Genomic DNA, 18,589 nt, shown 5'->3' on the forward strand with positions numbered 1-18,589 from the left:
TTCTAAGGACAAGGGTAAGATAGCCTGTTTAATAAGTATCGAAGGAGGCCACTCTATTGACAGCAGCCTTCCCGCCCTGCGGATGTTTTACCAGCTTGGAGTCCGCTCCATGGGTCTCACGCATTCTTGTAATACACCCTGGTAATAGGAAAAGACTTTATACAGCATATATTTTACAGTATATCTAGTACTTTGTATTTAAAAAGTCATATCTCGATCTTTTCTTAAATGATCATTTAAGCAATAAATTGGGTTTTGAATAGAAATTCTATTTTATCAAATACGTAGCATTGGCTCTGTAATGGTCTATTGCTACATAGCAACTTTAAAGCAGGAACTACTGAGCTACATTTAATCTAAGAAGTATTTGTTTATAGAATAGGAAAGATAGAAAGGTGAAACATATTTACATTTTCACCTCGACATCCTTTTCTTTTATGCAAATTAACCTATATATGTCCTCTCTCAGATATCTCACATTGACTATAGCTGTGGGTATCTGAAGCAGTTCCCTTCAGATACCCAAAGTAATTTTAAGTAATTACAAACAGGAGAAGAATAATTTGCAGCACTTGTGACATTAAAATACATATATTGTTTCTATGCAGGGCTGAATCATCCTCAACTTTTTACCCTGTATATAAGAGGGAGAATAACAGCCTGACATCCTTTGGGAAGGTAATTCTGAGTTTCAGTAACATTAGCCACAGCTGTATTTCATTATCTCACATTCCACAGAGTAGTATGTCAGCGTGCATGCCAGTTTTGCCTGACCCTTTTTCAGAAAGCATAAAACATATCAGTCCTTCCATACTGTATTGAAGAAATAAGAGAAATTCAGTTGTTGACATAAAACTGTATTAACTAAGTAACTATTATAACTATTATAAAACTACTATGCATTATTGTTGTTGTTATGTTTGCATTAATAGAGATTGTATAGTTATTGTAACTTGAGAACCTTCTAAATAAAATGAACCTCTTTACTATTAGAATTTGGGAATACTGTGCATACTAAATCTTCTCCTGATAGGAAGCTGTGGAAAGAGAATCTCTGTTAACCCAAACTGGACTTTTCTCATTTAATAACTCCTTGTGTATTACTGGAATATGGTAATATATTATAGGCAGCTTATTTAAACATAGAAAACATCTTTATTACTCCTTTCCCATTCAGATCTCCGTCTCAACAGCAAAGTGCAGGGACACTCTTGATTGTTATCTGCATGAGTGTTTTCTAATAGTTTACATGTAACAACATCCTCTCCTCTGAATAAATGACTTCCTTCCTGATGCCACCAAAATGTTCTTAATTGTGTTTTTGAGGTCGTAGTCGAGGAGATGAACAGACTCGGAATGATAGTGGACCTCTCCCACACCTCGTGGAACACATCCTTTGCTGTTCTGAGTCACTCTAAGGCTCCGGTTATTTTTAGCCATTCCTCTTCCTACTCCATATGTAACCACAGCCGCAATGTTCCTGACAATCTGCTACTTGAACTGGTGAGAAATACAACCTTAAAAGTAATTGCTTGCCTTCTTAACCGCTTGATTAAACAACGGTCTGATCAGTCACATTGATGACTGGCTCATTTTAATTGTCTCTTTCTGTGTGTATCTAAAGAAGAAAAACTGTCAGACAATTTTTGTAATGGTTAGACTTTTTGTGTATCAACAGCATAAAACATTTATGAACAGATTTCCACCATTAGAAATTATTCAGTTTTCACCCACTAAGAGTTATTGATTTCAATCCTAAGGCTTTATTTGCACAATCAACTTAATGCATTTCTTCTGTCTTTATGTCGTTCTGTGTTCTCCATGATTTCCTCAGCCATCTTTAGCTCTTGCCATTTCCCCTTTACTTGCATACACAGACAGGCACCAGAACGTGATCTCACAGGATGAAATAAAAGTACTATAGTGAGGACCTATTAATGAGAATATCAGATTGTTTACCCTAACAATGATAGTCATTTTCCTCCCTCTACTTTAAAAAAAAAATGCTTATACTGATTAATGACAGGCTGATGATCAAGAATTCAAGCTGTGTGTAAGCCTACTGTCAACAGTGTCGGGGTAGTTTCAGGCTCTTTTTATAAACTGAGAATATTCTTTTCTTCTTTCTATTTATTAATCAAGTTGAAAAATAAATAGTATCAATACTTACATTTTATCATAGCCACGAATTTGATATTTCCACATGTTTTTTTTTTCTGTGTGATTACTCATACACATAAGCTCAGTAAATCATCATTTGAACAGGAAGAACTAGATAAAACAGTTCTAAAACCCTCTTGACTTCTAGTCTTATTGTTTTTCTTTTTGGGATCTGAGTGGCATCTCGATATGCCAGACATAATAATTTACGCTATATGCAAATGAAATGATTAAACAAGAACTTTTCTGTAGAGTGTACACATGCATAGATTATTTTAGTCTGTTTGGTGGCATTTAACCCTTTTCTCCACGCCTGGTAATGGCCCTGTGTGTTTTTGTTTCAGAAAAAGAACCAAGGGTTGATCATGGTGAATCTCCACAACACATTTGTTTCCTGCAGAGATGAGGCTAACATCTCTCATGTGGCTGGTGAGCTGTCCATCTGGAATGGATGTGTTTGTATTTCTTATATCTCAGTTTATACATTATTCCACTTATTTTTACAGACCATTTTGATTACATTAAGAAATTGATTGGAGCTGAATCGATAGGAATTGGAGGGGATTATGAAGGTGCTACAAGGTAAGAAATCAATTTGCAATAACCAGATAACACAAATTATTAGCTAAACAGGTAATTGTTTGTTTGTAATTGTTGTGGTAAATGTTGCAAACAGAAAATCCATGCAAGTTACCTTAAATCTTCTTTATATTCTATAGTCATGATGAATGAAAAGCTTTTGAGACAAAACAAAGCTAATACTAATAGGCAACACGCTTGTCTGAGGCACTCTCCAGACAGATTATTTCAAAGGCCGTTGTTGAGCCAAATCAATTGTGTGGTTTTTGTTTGCTTGTCATATCAGCAATTTAGCTGTCCAGTTGTCAACAGACTGAAGTGGGTTAAAAATCAATAACTTTATACCTCTAATAGGCATAAATGGAGGCTGCTATGCTGTGGTAGATTTTCTGCAAGATGGTGGATATTAGGTTATTGCTATGCATACAGAGGGGTGACAAATTTAAGGAAAATCAGAATCAGAACTTTTAACCCCTACAGTGAGAGGATGCAGTGACTCTGTTGTGCTGCTGGGTGCAAAGTGCGCAAAGTCCTCTTAAACGGAATTGTCTTAAACAATCAGTATCAGGTAGTTTTGTGATGAAACAAAAGAAAAAAAGAAAACAAAGCTCATTATTGAATACTGCAATTAATATAAAAATGCCATGAATCATACCCCATGTCTTTAACAGTGACCAAATTTCTTCATTGCCTTTTGGAGCTTTTGTTTCAGCCTGTTACAGCAAACTTTAAATAAAGGAATATAATAAAGGTTAAAATTCTTCCTGACCCATTGACTTGGAGAGTCGATGCCAAGGCTCTTCTTGCAGAATTCTTCAGCCCAAAATCTTATTAGAACTGAGAATAAAACAAATCATGTTTCTGTGTTTACTTTTGTAATTCCACGTGTCAAAGGTATGAAACTAAATGTATTTAGCAACACCATAATTTTCAGAATGAGGGATCTGTTTCTACAATGGTTCGCCTAAAAACAATAATTTGAGAGTAATTTTGTTTTCATTTTGGTTAAAAGCTTCCCTCATGGGTTAGAAGATGTCTCAAAATACCCAGCCCTAATCCAGGAACTGCTGAGAAGAAACTGGACTGAGAATGAGCTGGCTGGTGTCCTTCGACATAACTTCTTGCGTGTGTTTGAACAGGTTGAGAGGGTGAGCGAGAGAATACATCTATATGACGAGAATAGGTGGTGAAAGATTCATGAGTTTAAGTATTTTATATGTTGGCATACTCTTATTTCCTTCCTTTATTTTCACCAAGGTCCGTGATCAGTTGAGTTCAAATCTACCAAGTGAGGTCCAGATTCCATTTGAAGAGGCACACAACCCATGCAGGCTAGTCCTTAGACGTCCAGACCCAAGAAGCCTGCCCTCAGATCAGTCCTCTGGAGCAGAAGGTGGATTACCTGGTCTGTTAATCCTTGCCACAGTTCTGGTGCTTTCCAGAATATTTTTGATTGAATGAATATTAACAATCTCAGTTCAGCCGTATCATTCTTTTGAAGTTGTATAGAAAGGAGTACACAGAAAGGAGTGTCACAGTGCTGCACATCAGTGGAGATTAGGAGGAATTTAATGACTTTAATGTCTAACCTCATTTTTGCTATAATTAAAATGCAAACTCCTGTACATACGTTAATCGATTAATTAAAAATTCAGAAGATGTCTGAAAGAGACCTCTTGGTTTTATCTTTTTTTTTTTAATTCACTATTTATTTTGTTATTTAGTTGGCAGAACATTTTTTTCATGATGTCCATAGAAGATTACGAAATATAATAGAATGATAAACTTGATAAATATAACTTTAGAGATTATACTTTGTATCTAGGATTGACTAGGAAACAGCTTAGAAGCTGAGGTTGTCTACTTAAGTTTATAATGCTTCAAGCACTTTAACAAAGTTGTACAGAATATCAGTTTCAAAGCAAATATTTGTTCTATTTACTCTCATAGCATAAGACAATATTATGGTTTTACGTCATTCATGTAGCCTTGTTGCTCACAACCCAATGGCAATAAATTTGATAAATATCTGCTTTGGTGTGCTCACTTGAGGTGGTGATGTTGATCTTCGTGTAATCATAGGATTTGACTTGGTAGTTTTATTGCTTCTTAAAAACCTACAGTTATGAATGAAATAAAATACGACTCTATTAAAGTTCCTATTGAAGTAGTGGACTGTGCCAGAAATACAGTAACCAAAAAAAAGAGAAATAAAAACAAAAAATACATATTTAGTTTGCTGCAATTAACAATGGTTTAAATAGCGTAAATAAATTTGAACCAGGAATGCTGTTCTGACATTGAGTGTTTAATAGTTGCACACTTGTCATACTTTCCATAAGACACACCCTTGCCTTTAAAAAAACTATTTAGTCAACACAAAAAATATAGTCGTTCCAGACACTACACCCTGATCTAAAATACTGATTATCTTCAGTTTCTCAGGTAAAACAAACACAAAACAAAGTCTAAAAACATATTCAGATTCTAGATTAGATTAATTTAAAGATGCAATCCTTGTAGAGTTTCAGTCTTAGTTGAATTAGTGATGCCTGTGGTAATATAAACTATTAGAAGCTACAAAATAGTGTGTGTGTGTGTGTGTGTGTGTGTGTGTGTGTGTGTGTGTGTGTGTGTGTGTGTGTGTGTGTGTGTGTGTATAGTCTGAAAATTACAATTCAGTGCAAAAAAAGAAGACTTCCACACTAATAGGTATAGATTTGATACAGATAGCCATTGTTTTATAGAATGGATTTAGAGTGGCAGTTAAAGAAAAGGTCAACTGTAAATAATATGAGTAGGTTTAAAAAAAAAATAAAATTAAACCATAAGGATTCCAACTTTAAATTAAAGCATATTTTTTATAAACATGTAAGCTTATCAGTATACATGCAACAGTTTAAAGGTCATGTTCATGAACACTTTGACTCATATCTTAAAAAAATACAAATTCTTACTCTTTTTAAAAATCTTCCTTTATAATGTCCATCATCCAGATTTACAATCTAGATTGTAAGCCACCTGTACAACACACAAAATATCCATCGCTTTGTTCGATACCCACAGTAACATTTTCTTTATTCTCATCGGGGAAATGTTTAGAAAATAAATAAATAAATATTTGTGTTTCCCTAAAATAATCAGAGAATTGTTTCAGAATAATAATCTGGCATCCTATTAATACTGTTCTAACAAAATGTGTAATACTCGGTACAATCCTGCCTATCAAATTGCCAAATATAGCTTTAATATCATGTACAAGAGGTACAGAATCCGTACCTTAAAAAAATAAGAACAAATTCCCAAAAGTTTGTTTCTGACAAGTTTTGAAATAAAAGAGCATAAATGACAGCTTTCATTTATAAAAGAATGAACAAACAGGATGATATGTATTCAAAAGTGTCCCAATATTCTACAAGAATAGAATGAACCTCTTTTTATAATCAAAAGTCCATAAAAAAAATATCAAATTTATGCATCTACGCATAATTGTCTGCAGGCAAATTGGTTGCCACCTTTTGAGCAGAGGTGGAATTTATTCTGATGAGGTCAGTGCCCTCGTATAGCAGCTCTTATTTAGTCATGAGTAGATAGTAATAACTTCCCGCCCTCCACCTCTCACCAGAAGCACCCTTTCCAAACCTTCAGTCAGCACCTCCAGAAACTCCATGTCTGAGGTACCGTTAAAGAAACTATACCAATTAGACAAAAACCTATACATTCTGTATACACACTACAACCCAAAACAGCATTTTTAATTTCAGTGGCAAAGGATACAGTTCTCATCTCCGTCTGTGTTTCGGGGTGGTCCTGGCATGTTGAGCAGTACTAATCGAGCATCATGGGATCTGTTTACTATTACTTCGTTCAGCTTCACAGCTGTATGCATTCTCCGCACATTGGACTGATCCCTGGAATGTAGCAATGGAGATAGTTTGATTTGTGCCTCTAAAAGGTTTTCACTCAGACACACAGAGAAGTAATAGATAAATTTTCAACGTGCGTGCTTTTAGTGGTTAAAAGTAAAATGGTTTAATCATTCCAGAAGAAGCTGAAGCTTAATCTGACTTAGTCGGACTCACGGTTTGAGGCTTATGAGCTCTCTAAAGTTCTCAGGTGCATTGTTTTTGTTCCTCCTCTCAGCCTCACACTTCTCTCGAGTCCATGTCATCTGAAGCTTCTCTGGAGGAGCTTCCACAATCTCCTCTTCTTCATCTGAGTACAGACTCCCCATACGCACCAAGGAGTGTCTGTCTTTAACAAGCTGAGCCTTGGGATTCCATAGGAGTCAAATGAGGTTTTATTTTGTCACTCTATTAAGCTTAAACTCGAAAAATGCATATATTTCACAAATATAACTTTCCGGAGTTTAACAAGGTTCAAAACAACCCTACCTCTCGCTGTCTTTCTGCACTGGAAAGCCTCATTTGCCTCAGCATTTGGGACCTCTGCTCCATCATTAATGTTCGTTCATAGGTGTATGCTGAAATGTCACTATCATGCTGGAATGACATTTGGGGAGCGGGGGAGTAATGTTAATGGTTATAGTAAATGAAACATAGGGAGTTTGGAAGTGCAAACGAATTCATTCACGGTGTTCTGTTATCTGAAATATTAAGTTAAGCACTAGTTTGTTCCAGCTTTTCATTTTTCTTCACGTACAGGTTGGTGGAGCCTTATAGTAAGCAACGAACTTGATGTTTTCAGTTTAACCTGACGTCATACACGACTGGTTTGAGATTTTTTGTTAAATGACCAAGTCACTAACATCTTTTTTTAATCCAAAGCATAAGAATTCCTTTTCTTTTTTTTCAAAATTAGTTGTATAAGTGGGACTCACCATCTCCACCACTTCCACCTCAGCTTCTATTCTCAGCTGATAAAGAAAAGTGGCCAGATCTTTCTTCATCTGGATGCTATTGTCATCCATCTGGGCTACAGTAAAGATGCGCATCTTGCACTTCCTCCAGACCTAAATTACAAATAAAGTCTTGAAATATCACAACGATAATACACTGTGCAATAAATAAATGATTAAAAAAAAGAAACCTCAGTTTTAAAGACAATTCCTAAAACAGCATATAAAGTCAAACTTAACAAAGGCGGGTTAAAGAAAAGGAGTTATTTAAGCAGATTATTATTAAATCGTGTTTTTGATGAAAAGTGAAACATTTAAGCTCAGAATTAACATGAATTAAAAAAAAAAAAAACCCTCACATATATGTAATACTTTCATCTCACCTTATGCTGTTTAAGCAAGAAAGGCAGCAGCATTAACATCCCCCCATCATGGACAATCCACCACACATCAATGTTGCCATCTGTGAAACGTTCATGGTTGCTTGGATAGAAGGACACATTTTTGGGCACCATCAGGGCCAGCTGTGCAGCTGTCGTGCAGCGAACCGTGTCTGGGTTTGGATGAAAATGTGCAGGCTAAGATATTTACACAAATCACATAGTGTAAAAAGTATACTGGATACAGATAATGCAAACAAATGAGTGGCTGACTAGATATATCAATCCAACTGAAACCCATGGTTAAGCATCCACAAGGTATATTTACAAGTTAGACTAGCTTTATTATAGAGGTTTGTAGATTGTCTAAAACATAATCTGGGCAAGCAGCCATCACTGGGGACCCCGCTGAATTTGTGAGGTTTCATTTTCTTAAGATTCTTACTTATAAAAGTCTTCCAGGCTCGAGGATCCTCACTCTGTCTCCAGCCATATGGCCATCCCATTACGACAGTGTTGTGCTTCATACCACCCAGACCACATGACTGGATCAAATGGACAATGCCCTCCCGTACCTTATATGCAACCACAACCTGGCAGAAGCCTTTGACCCGTTCAATTTCCATCATATTCTTGATAGCCTGGGAGGGGAAGAAATATGTGGAAAGACTGAATAGTAGTTCTTTATAAAAAAATATATATATATAAGTTTTACATTGGTAAACTACACATAGTAGACCTACATAATAATCACTGAAGAAAATAGATAATTAGTTATAGAAATGGAATCACAGATGACAGAGAATGATAATGAAGCTATTCATCAGATAAATTAAATGCATGTGTTTGCCTCCCTGCTCAGTATCCACAGTATCCATCCTAATGAAAAATATATGAATAACCTCAGCATTTAGTGAACAGAAGATGAGCGGTTTCAGTATTTTCTTGCAACATAGCCAACAGAAAACCTGGTTCTGTTGTTATATTCTCTGGGGGAGTCATACCAGTCATATCACATTAGGAAAAATCTTACAGCACTGCCCCTTATTTTGTCTGAAATGGCTCATTGGTCGTTAGACCGCTAACAACAAGCAGTTTGCTGCCATACCCTTTGAATAACATCACAAAGGCATTAAAAAATAATGATAAAGCAATCACCGCTGAAGAAATGTGACATAAATTTCACAATTCACGCTGAAGCATTTCTATGCTTCATTGTGTTTTTCAAATTACAAAGGGTGTTCATTTGTAACAATCAGCCGCTTTCTCAGCAGCACAGTATAATAGAAAACAATAGAGTGCTCCATGCATCCCTTTCACGCGTCTACCTGCTCAGCTGCCTGCATTTCTCCATAGCTGTCCAGGAAGTTACCGTGGATAACAGAGCCCACAATGGTCAAGCCTTTTCCTGCTTTCAGCTGCGAGGCAAAGGTGAGCAGTCGGGGATATTTTACATGGAGGTCCTCATCTAGTTTCAACAGCACCAACAGTTGAGGTCTGCAATGCGGAAAGTCATAGATTATATGAGAATGCATCCTCTCCATTTGCAATGTACAAAGTAGTAAATAGCAAATGGAGAAATTCTAATTCAGTGCTGCAACTCTGACCAAAATAAGGACATCTCACGAATACGCTCATGACAATGAACTATGACTCACCATAAACAAGGAATGATGAAAGAGTGGGCTGTGACTTTGTGCTTATTAATTACAAACTGTAGGATTTTTGTTTAACTACTGAAACACCAGTGTTCCAGTTATTTCAGACCCATATCATATTTGTTTCAGTATAAATTAGGTCCTATCGAAATGCTGAAGTCTTAGGACTGATTTCCACATTGACCAGAATTATTCAAAGTATTACGTGAATACCAAAAGTTTGCCCAGTTACCTAGATATTTTTGATTTTGCTTATTAGGCTATCATCTTTACATTTAATCTAACTATTGCCTTGATTGAATTGTTTTCTGCAGATAGTGACTTTTTTTTTCTCTTTCATTGTGACAGGAAGTTCAGACTTAGTGTGGCAATATCAGTGTGGCAAGCTAACTTACTGAAACTGCCAAGCAGTCACGCTATCAACTAAAAACAAGGAAAAAAAAAACTCTGACCAAAACTTCTATAACATTGGTTGTGCATATACTTTAAACATAATACTCAATGAATGTGTTGTGCTGTTACAAGGAACCAGTACCAATGTCAGCTATTTGCTTGTGGTCAGTAGATTGCAGGATGTTGGATGCTGCTTTGTTTATTGTGTGTACATTCTTCTCATAAACACACATGTGGAAACTTTTATGTCCCAGCATGCAGCATGTTCCTCGAAAATGGGATCCAAATGTTCGTATCTAAAGAGAAACAGTCAACGCTGGTGTTGAAGTGTAGCTATACCTCCAGTTCTTTGTGTGTGGTGGTCCAGCCTCTAGTCTTAGTAGGGCATAGCGTGCAGCGCTAAGAGAGAGTCCTCTTATGCCATCTCCCCACTCCTTCTCTGCTCTGTTTTTGTTTAAGAGAGGAAAAAAGTCATAGTAATGCAAGACAGATGAAATAATTAGTTGTCAAATGATATTTACTACTTATATGCAAAGGTCACATGGAAAAACAACCACCACAACAAACCACATGAAAATTTATAGTTGTAGGATAGGAACATCAAAACAGTGTAAAGTGAATTCCAGACGTACCCCTGGTACTCAATGTACTTATAGATCATCCCAGCAATGCCCATGGCCACAATGGCATAGTACCAGGAAGAGATGAACATCAGAGCAAGGCACATACTCATGCCCAGGAATGACAGAGCCCTGTTAGTACGATACATAAAAGCTGAAATTATTTTTTGCATGATAACGTAGGTGCCACTGGTTCTCATGTGTCACCAATAAAACTATAAAGGGTGCAAAACTAGTAAAATTCATCATAAAACATAAATATACAACACATTTACTTACCAGTGGTAATATTTGAACCTTGGCCTCCAGTTTGGTGTGCGTAAAAGAGTTTGCACTGCACAGGCTAAGTTCACAAAGAGATAGCACATCAAGAAGAACCTGTTAAAAGGGCACAAAATAAAACATGTAAAGTAGATAATATAGTAGCGCACCACAGAGAGGAAATTTGATGCCTGAGATAAGTAAAGTGATAAAAGATTTTAACAAAAAGACAAAAGATATATTTGATGGCTCTGATGAAAGAGAAAGGCCTGTTTGTGGAATATATGCTCAATATTTTACAATACATAATATCATATATGTGAGCTTACATGGAAAGGATAGGAGCCACCATGTCCAGAGAGGCAATAAGGATCCCCAGCTCAGCGATAAGCCCAGTCAGCAGCAGTGCCCACGTAGGCTCCCCATTTGTCTTACCATGACCAAACACCTAAAAAAAAAATAAAAAATTAAAATAGTTCGCATAAAGCAATGCAAATGTCTTCGTGCTTCATACTGTTTTATATTCAAACAATCCTGTAAATAAGATATTACCTGATGCAAATAAGTATTGGGAAGTTACCGCAATTATTCAAATATTTCAGGGGGAAAACAAAACAAAAACCCCAAAAGAAGGAAAAAAATGAAAATTGGATTAACCCATTTTTTATTATACTGTATATGTACAGAGGCTATTTCTGTTTTGCAGAGTTGCTTTAATGTTTTTCCCCTACAGAAATAGCTGTTGAACCACATCAAAGCTGTGCTGTCCTACCCTCAGGAAGGGAATGATGTTGTCCTTTGCAATGGCTTGTAGAAGTCGTGGAGCTCCTGTGAGAGACTGCAGGCCTGCTCCAACAGTAGAGAAGAAGGAGCCAATAACAATGACCCATGGAGATGGCCAGGCAAGAGTTCCCACCACCAAATTTTTTTTAACTGCATCCCCAAACCTGCAAGTACAAGCTGATTGAATAAATATCTAACTACTATATGTATATTTATTTATTTCCAATTGTGAAACCTTACCATTTACAGTAAGTGTTGTAATAGTAAAGTCATTATAATTGCAAAAATAAACTTACTTGTCCCTAAGGACTACTCCTTCAATGCATGAGCCAAACAGGACCACAGAACTAAAATCTGATTACCATAAGTTAAGGATCTCGAAGTAAAACCAATGTGCATTGCATACCTGCTTTTCAGTCAACTTTAAATTGCAAAAATAAACATTGTGAGTTTGTATTCGCCAGAAGTGAGGATACAAACAAGTGAAGTGGTGGTAATGGCTAAGATAGTTCCCACAGGGATAGACTTCTGAGCATCTTTGAGATCACCAGATCTGTTGGAGCCTGCCATGATACCTGCAATAGGAATGGACCACAGATAAAAACAACACAAATTTTAAAACTGTTAAACAATGCCCCCTACCGTCTGTAGGGAGCATTGTGCCATCTCCACACAATTTGACTGTTCATGTGTTACTTTAGAAACGAGAACATGAAAGGTAGCATAAAATTACTAAATGCATATTAATGCTTTAAACTCTAAAGAACTTTCATATAATCGCACACTCAAGCTATTGTCACAACCATGTCATGTTTGACGAATGTAATGTTTAAAAATGGGTTTCTACCTTTCCAGTAGGCTGACGTTAGTGTCATAAAAGCTGTATATCTCATTCTTAAAGTTAGATTGTCAGCTTTATCATACTGTCCTACCTGTGGCAGATGGAAAGAAGATCCCCACCAGAAGTGTGAATGATGTAGCAATATCTGCTGAGACATACATGCCAAAGTTCTCCAGAGCCCCATGGGCATTCACAGACTGTAGCCCCGCCTTCTCCAAGAGCTCTCCTTTCTCTAGGTAGTTTCCCCACATGTTGTCTATAGGATGAAAAAAAAGATAGATTTGATGTTTAGACAGAACTTAAAATTGGACTTTCATGAACTTCAACGCCTCACTGCCATTGAAAAGAAAACTTCCTGATATCACATTTATCTCTTTGCAACGTAAGACTACATGAGATTACATTAAGAAAACACTAGGGCAGCTTGTTTTCTACTAACTTGTATGCTTCATGCCACCTCAAGGGCAGCCTACTCTTAAAATGCAGAATACCAAATACTAATACCTTGTCAGTTTTTACCTCTAATAATTCCACTGCCAAGTCCAGGGATGCCCTGTATCTCTGTCACATTGTTCTGGATAAAGTAGTCATCACAATGAGCACTGCTCATGTTCCCTGGTAGGCAAAACTTATCCCACAGCTGACTGGGCGCTGTGATGTTGCCCTTTATTATAGTTTTAGCACAGACGTCGAAGCGATCTCTGACCAAAGTCCTGTTGCCCAACATGCAGATCCTACAACAAGAACATGGACAAAAGATGAAAATATCAACGTTACACATCAGTATAACATAAAACATATCAGCGGCATTAGTATAACCATCTATTAAACTCATACTAATTTGGTCACCATTTCTTTTTTTTAGGAATGATTACCTCAAATTGACTTCAATAAGCCTGTTTAGGCATTTAACTAGTTTTTCTATTTTAGAAAAAAAAAAAACATTAAAAACAAAACCATATTTCTCACCATGTTTTGTTAAGACATGTTTATTTTACTATGACTTACGGGAATTCGGGTGGATGAGTCACAGATTTGATTGCCCCAGCATAAATCGCGACAATTGAGATAATCACACAGGCCAGAAAAAGAGAGGCCAACTTGTTGACATATTTGACTCCTACAAAAACGACCACAGCCATCAGGCTGAGGCATAAAGAGCCATAAACTCTCATGTTGTTCAGCATGGCACTGTCACTCCTATGGGGCTCCGTGTCATGAAAGATGGCTGCCTGGGGAACCAGATATTTCTAGAAAGGAAAACAAATACAATAAAAATCATAGCAGGATATAAACCCTATACAGTATAAAACCCATAGTATGCAACTAATAAACCATATCTAGAACTATATTTTACTATACAAATGTGAGCTTGAATGCAACAGGAGAATATCATTTTGGCAAACTGACCAAGAAGATTTCGATGGCCCCCAGTATGTACATGGCAGAAGCAAAGGTAGTGCCCAAGTAGAAACACAGCCCCACAGCTCCTCCAAATTCAGGACCAAGTGAGCGTGAGATCATGAAGTAAGCTCCCCCAGCTATACACAAAAGACATCAACACAAAACTTCACTGGAGATTTCTCTCATTTTCTTTTTCTTTTTTGAGCACCCAGCAGATTATATAGCAAATGCCAATGTGCAATTTTAAGTAACTGGCAAAATAATCTACACATATTTAAAACGGATAAAAAATAATATAGAATAAAATTAAAGAAACCTTTACACTGAACTGAAGAGAATAAAGATGTTCTAAGTGTTACCTGGAACAACTCCATTAGTAGCAATGGCACTCATAGATATGGCTGTCAGCATAGTCTAAAAAACAAAAGAGAAAAGAAAATAAACATATGCAGACACCACGGCAACTTCTCTTTCTTGGGTATAATGTTAACATCTGCAGATCTAACTGATAGCTAAAGAAAAGTCTTGGTATTCATCTAGTCCTACAAGGATCAGAATATGTAACTTAGAACATGCACAGTATTTGTTGAGACAAGACAGTGGGGGCATGGTGAGCAGAAAAAAACTGTTTAGTTTTGAATAATTGCTGCAGTTTTACGTAATCCAACATTTGAATTTGATTGACTGGTTTAGCAACAAAACATTGGCTAATGTCCCACACTGGTCGGAGAACTAAGCAGGTTTTATTTTGTGTGTATATCTGGGTATAGTGTGCTTGTGCATACTAACACATGAACAGCACATAAGGACAATCAAGAGGGACTGTACGATGCCAGCCATCCCGACAATCCATGTCAGTCGGAGAAAGAGAATAACACCAAAGATGTTCTGGAGACACGGTAAGTAGACTCCCATCAGAGTGCCCATGTTGGGAGACTGAGAGGTGGGGGGGAGGGAGGGAGAGAGAGAGAGAGAGAGAGAGAGAGAAAAGAGTATTGAGCATGACATTTCAGGAAACAAGTGTATTGATCATTAGTATTGATTGATGTACTTTTTAAAGGTCATTCAATCATGTTATCAGCTCGTTGCATGTATCCAGGTCTTACACAGCCACAGTCTAAATGCAGAGTGTAGAAAGGCATTAGCAATCAATCAGCAAGCCTTAATAACATGGACAAAGTGGCAGGGAGAGAGCCACCAGTGGAGTATAATGTTTCCAAACCTCAAAAGACAGAGTGTACGGATTTTTAAAACAGTGAAGCACAGTGTTCCCTTGCTGTGCCCAGACTACTGACCTTGGGGGTCTTCCTACGTGACGCCTCAGCACTCTCCTCCTCTTCATGCTCTTTGGCGCCCTGGGTGATGTTGGTGTAGTTGACCAAGCGACTGAGCAGAGAGGAAACCTTCGGCCGGATGTCCAGCTCTTCCTGAAAGAAGACAGGACATGAAGTTAATCTCAGCAGATTGATTTTAATCTATAATCTGATAGAAATTCTGCACAGTAAAAATAATAAACCTCAAACAATGCCAGGTTCCTGTCATAGAAGTCATTCTTCTTGCTAGCAGCATCAGAACTGTTAAGGAACGGACTGTCTTCTTTATGGTTGCCATGTCCTGTTAGAGAAAGGGATAGAAAAGTAAATAAAAACATAATGAAAACAAAGATGTGGAAAACCAGCAGTTTAGTTTAGGCCTACCAAATGTTTTTCTGGACAGTAAATATGGCAAACATTATTCTCATTTACATAAGCAAAGCTAATGACTGATTCACTAATATGAGGTATGGTTCCCAAAATGTTTGTAAAGGCTGAAACAATATTGTAGCATCATTACAGCATCTTGTGATGGTAAAGTCGAGCACTTCTTTAACAAAAAATAAATGAAAGCTATATGTAAAATGGACAAAAGACAATGGCTCAGTGAGTCTCAAATCCCATAAAAAGTCATCGATGGATTTACACCAAAACAGACATCAACACTTCAAAGAAAGAACACCTGATGGATTTTTTTGATTAATAATTATCTGAACTATATAAAATATGTGACATTATTACAGAGGAAAAACATTATCAACAATATTGCTTGTACAGGAGCAAAAAATGAAAACAAAAAGAAACAAATAGTAATTCAATTTTTTTTATTCCATAGCAATTCTTCTTCGCATTTAACTGTCACTGCTAATTTTAATTGAAACATCTTAACAGCGTTCACGAAGCAGTAATCTTTAGAAAGACAATTCATTCAGCAAAATTGCAATGAAAGGCCAAAAGCAGCACAAGACCAGGTGATAAATAGGATTATAATTAGTTTCACTCTCATTAATGTTTGCGTTTGAGGAAGAGAATCAAACAGAGACAAGCACAGCGCCTGGGGCAATTACTGCACGCAAAGCAGCTCTGTTAACTTTATCACACACACACATTCACACTCATAGGCATAAACACATCTCATTACCTAGAAATTACCTAACCTTGGATTATTGGAGCATGTAAACTTTAACGGCGGCATCTTAAAACCCAAATGAATCCTGCAACAAAAACCCAGCTAATGTACCAAGTGGACATGAAATAGAAAAGTATTCTCAACTGTGCAGAAAATACCAGCAAGTGAGTTGGCTGAACTTCCATGCTGGTCCTTACTCACCTGTGTTCTGCGTCCCACTGCTGCTAACAGCGCTATCAGCGAGCATACTTATGCACTTATGCACTGTTTGTGCAGTGTGCAGCAGCGTATGCTATGTTCTGCTATCCAGGACACTCGGTCACCCAGGGTGAATACTCATTCAGGGGCCTAATCTAACACATGGCGTACAGTGAGGAGGGGTAAGAGGTGGGGAGTGGAGAAAACAGGGATAATTTACTGACTCATACACACCACATACACACATATGTAAGACACAAGCCTTCTCACAGGAATATAAAGGCTGGGTTGGATTCACGGTATCACCTTAAAGAGCAGTCTTATATTTTCTGCATTTCTAAATTGTGCTCATGATCATTCTGGATATATCTGTATGCAAAATCACATTTCGGTGCTCCCAGGCTGCAGCAAAAAGCAACACAATATAAAAGATAAGCATACATGCAAAAACCTATTATTGAAAACCATCCATTGCAAATTCTCAGTAACAAGATATAATATGAAACCTGACATTTCTCTTTACAAAAGAAACCTTGATCTTTGAAGTTTAAGGCCAAATTCACGTGAAACCCCTATCTATAGCTGGAATGCAAGGATGACTAGGGGGCAATAAGAGGGAAAAAAAAAAACTATCTCAATACTGCCATCTAGTGTTGTCTTGATGTTTGGTTTGCCATGAGATGTTCAGTTGCTTCCTGGCAAGAACTGTGACTCGGCCATGCTGAATGCTCTGCATAATAACCAAAGAGCTAAAACATCAAATAGTTAAGCGTGCAACTCTTTCCTTTTTGGGCAGGCAACATAAATCTGACTTTAACAATGAGCCAAGGAGACAGAAGGGGTTTCTTGTTAATAACCTCACATTAAATGTCTAATCTAAAAGATTAAAGATTAACTGGCCTGTTATGAAGGCAAACTGTAGTCCTGCTGTGAGCACAGAGCAGCAGAGGCTTTACTGCATGTGCTAACTTGTCATCTGTGCTCCCTGCAAAACAGCTCACAGCTACAGCTAGAAGATTTAAAACTTCACTGTGGGAATAACACAGTTTATAGAAGTAAAAATATATAAAAGTCAACTATCTATTTATCTATCTATCTACGAAAAAATGTGTAAATAGATAAAAAACAACAACAAATCTATTTACCAGCAGTGATAGCAAAGCTGATACAGTTTTGACGTTCTGAGTTCCACTATAGAAAAGCCATCACGGGGCAGTCGGTACAACACTGTTACAACCACTCCAAAAATTTTAGACATCTGTAGTTCAGACAACAATGAAGGCTGAGTTCCAAGATAGATGTAGTGCATCTCATTGGTACGGTATAATATTAGTATACTACTAGCTAGAGGCTTCACAGCTAATATGATCCCATTGCAAAATTGTTTTAAACAATCTTAAGTACTTTAACTCATTATTTCAGCGATGACAGTTTGTGTGAAAATTGTGGCGACTGAAAGTGATGGTGGCTCTAATGTTTGAAAAAGTCAGCATATGGTGTGTTTTGCATGTTAAGAACATCCAGTTAGAAGCATTTGACTAACGTATAATTGTATTCATTTGAAAATCATACTATGTTATATGACTGACAATGGTGATATCCATGTAGAGATTTCCAAAACAACAGAAACTATCTGGCTACTTCCACTTTAACAATTTAGCTCATTTCAAACACAATGAACTGGACATGTGTGTGCTTAATAAACTGGCAAATTACAGCAGGATTTTCCTATCCTCGGTCAGAAGGCACAGGTGACTTATATGATGAAAGAGAGGGTCCACAGCAATGAGAATTAGGGTTCCTTTAATCCAAACATCTCCAGAAGTGAATTCGTTTGAGTATATGTATATATATGTGTGTGTGGTTCTGTAAAATAACAGAAATTACAATTAGCAAACAATTAAAGTCAACCAAGCTGGTCTAAATAATACAGAAAGGGTTGAACAGAAAGTCTAATTCGAAAATGACTAAACACCACCCCCTGGTGGACACAAATGGGCTGCTGCACAGGG

General features: G+C 37.1%; 2 protein-coding genes across 2 annotated transcripts; one reads left to right on the forward strand and one right to left on the reverse strand.

Moving 5' to 3' along the window:
• Positions 1 to 8: 8 nt before the first annotated feature.
• On the forward strand, positions 9 to 4,771 carry LOC102205897 (dipeptidase 2-like). The gene is made up of 7 exons (XM_005755289.1): positions 9 to 141; positions 609 to 678; positions 1,327 to 1,503; positions 2,505 to 2,589; positions 2,667 to 2,742; positions 3,752 to 3,887; positions 3,997 to 4,771. The coding sequence occupies exons 1-7, from the start codon at positions 83 to 85 to the stop codon at positions 4,198 to 4,200; spliced, it is 807 nt and encodes a 268-aa protein (XP_005755346.1). The 5' UTR covers positions 9 to 82; the 3' UTR covers positions 4,201 to 4,771.
• Positions 4,772 to 5,388: 617 nt separating this feature from the next.
• slc12a4 (solute carrier family 12 member 4) lies at positions 5,389 to 16,676 on the reverse strand. The gene is made up of 24 exons (XM_005755290.2): positions 16,581 to 16,676; positions 15,454 to 15,551; positions 15,233 to 15,364; positions 14,727 to 14,873; positions 14,297 to 14,351; positions 13,944 to 14,074; positions 13,542 to 13,783; positions 13,053 to 13,267; positions 12,625 to 12,789; positions 12,169 to 12,267; positions 11,989 to 12,046; positions 11,682 to 11,856; positions 11,239 to 11,357; positions 10,928 to 11,026; positions 10,661 to 10,780; positions 10,368 to 10,472; positions 9,306 to 9,474; positions 8,423 to 8,618; positions 7,981 to 8,150; positions 7,580 to 7,711; positions 7,134 to 7,241; positions 6,822 to 7,009; positions 6,517 to 6,650; positions 5,389 to 6,411 (listed from the first exon to the last, which is right to left on the reverse strand). The coding sequence occupies exons 1-24, from the start codon at positions 16,624 to 16,626 to the stop codon at positions 6,320 to 6,322; spliced, it is 3,195 nt and encodes a 1,064-aa protein (XP_005755347.1). The 5' UTR covers positions 16,627 to 16,676; the 3' UTR covers positions 5,389 to 6,319.
• Between the last annotated feature and the right edge of the window lie 1,913 nt (positions 16,677 to 18,589).

The sequence above is a fragment of the Pundamilia nyererei genome, unplaced genomic scaffold, assembly GCF_000239375.1.
Source record: "Pundamilia nyererei isolate P.nyererei 1_Seehausen unplaced genomic scaffold, PunNye1.0 scaffold01144, whole genome shotgun sequence".
NCBI lineage: Eukaryota > Metazoa > Chordata > Actinopteri > Cichliformes > Cichlidae > Pundamilia > Pundamilia nyererei.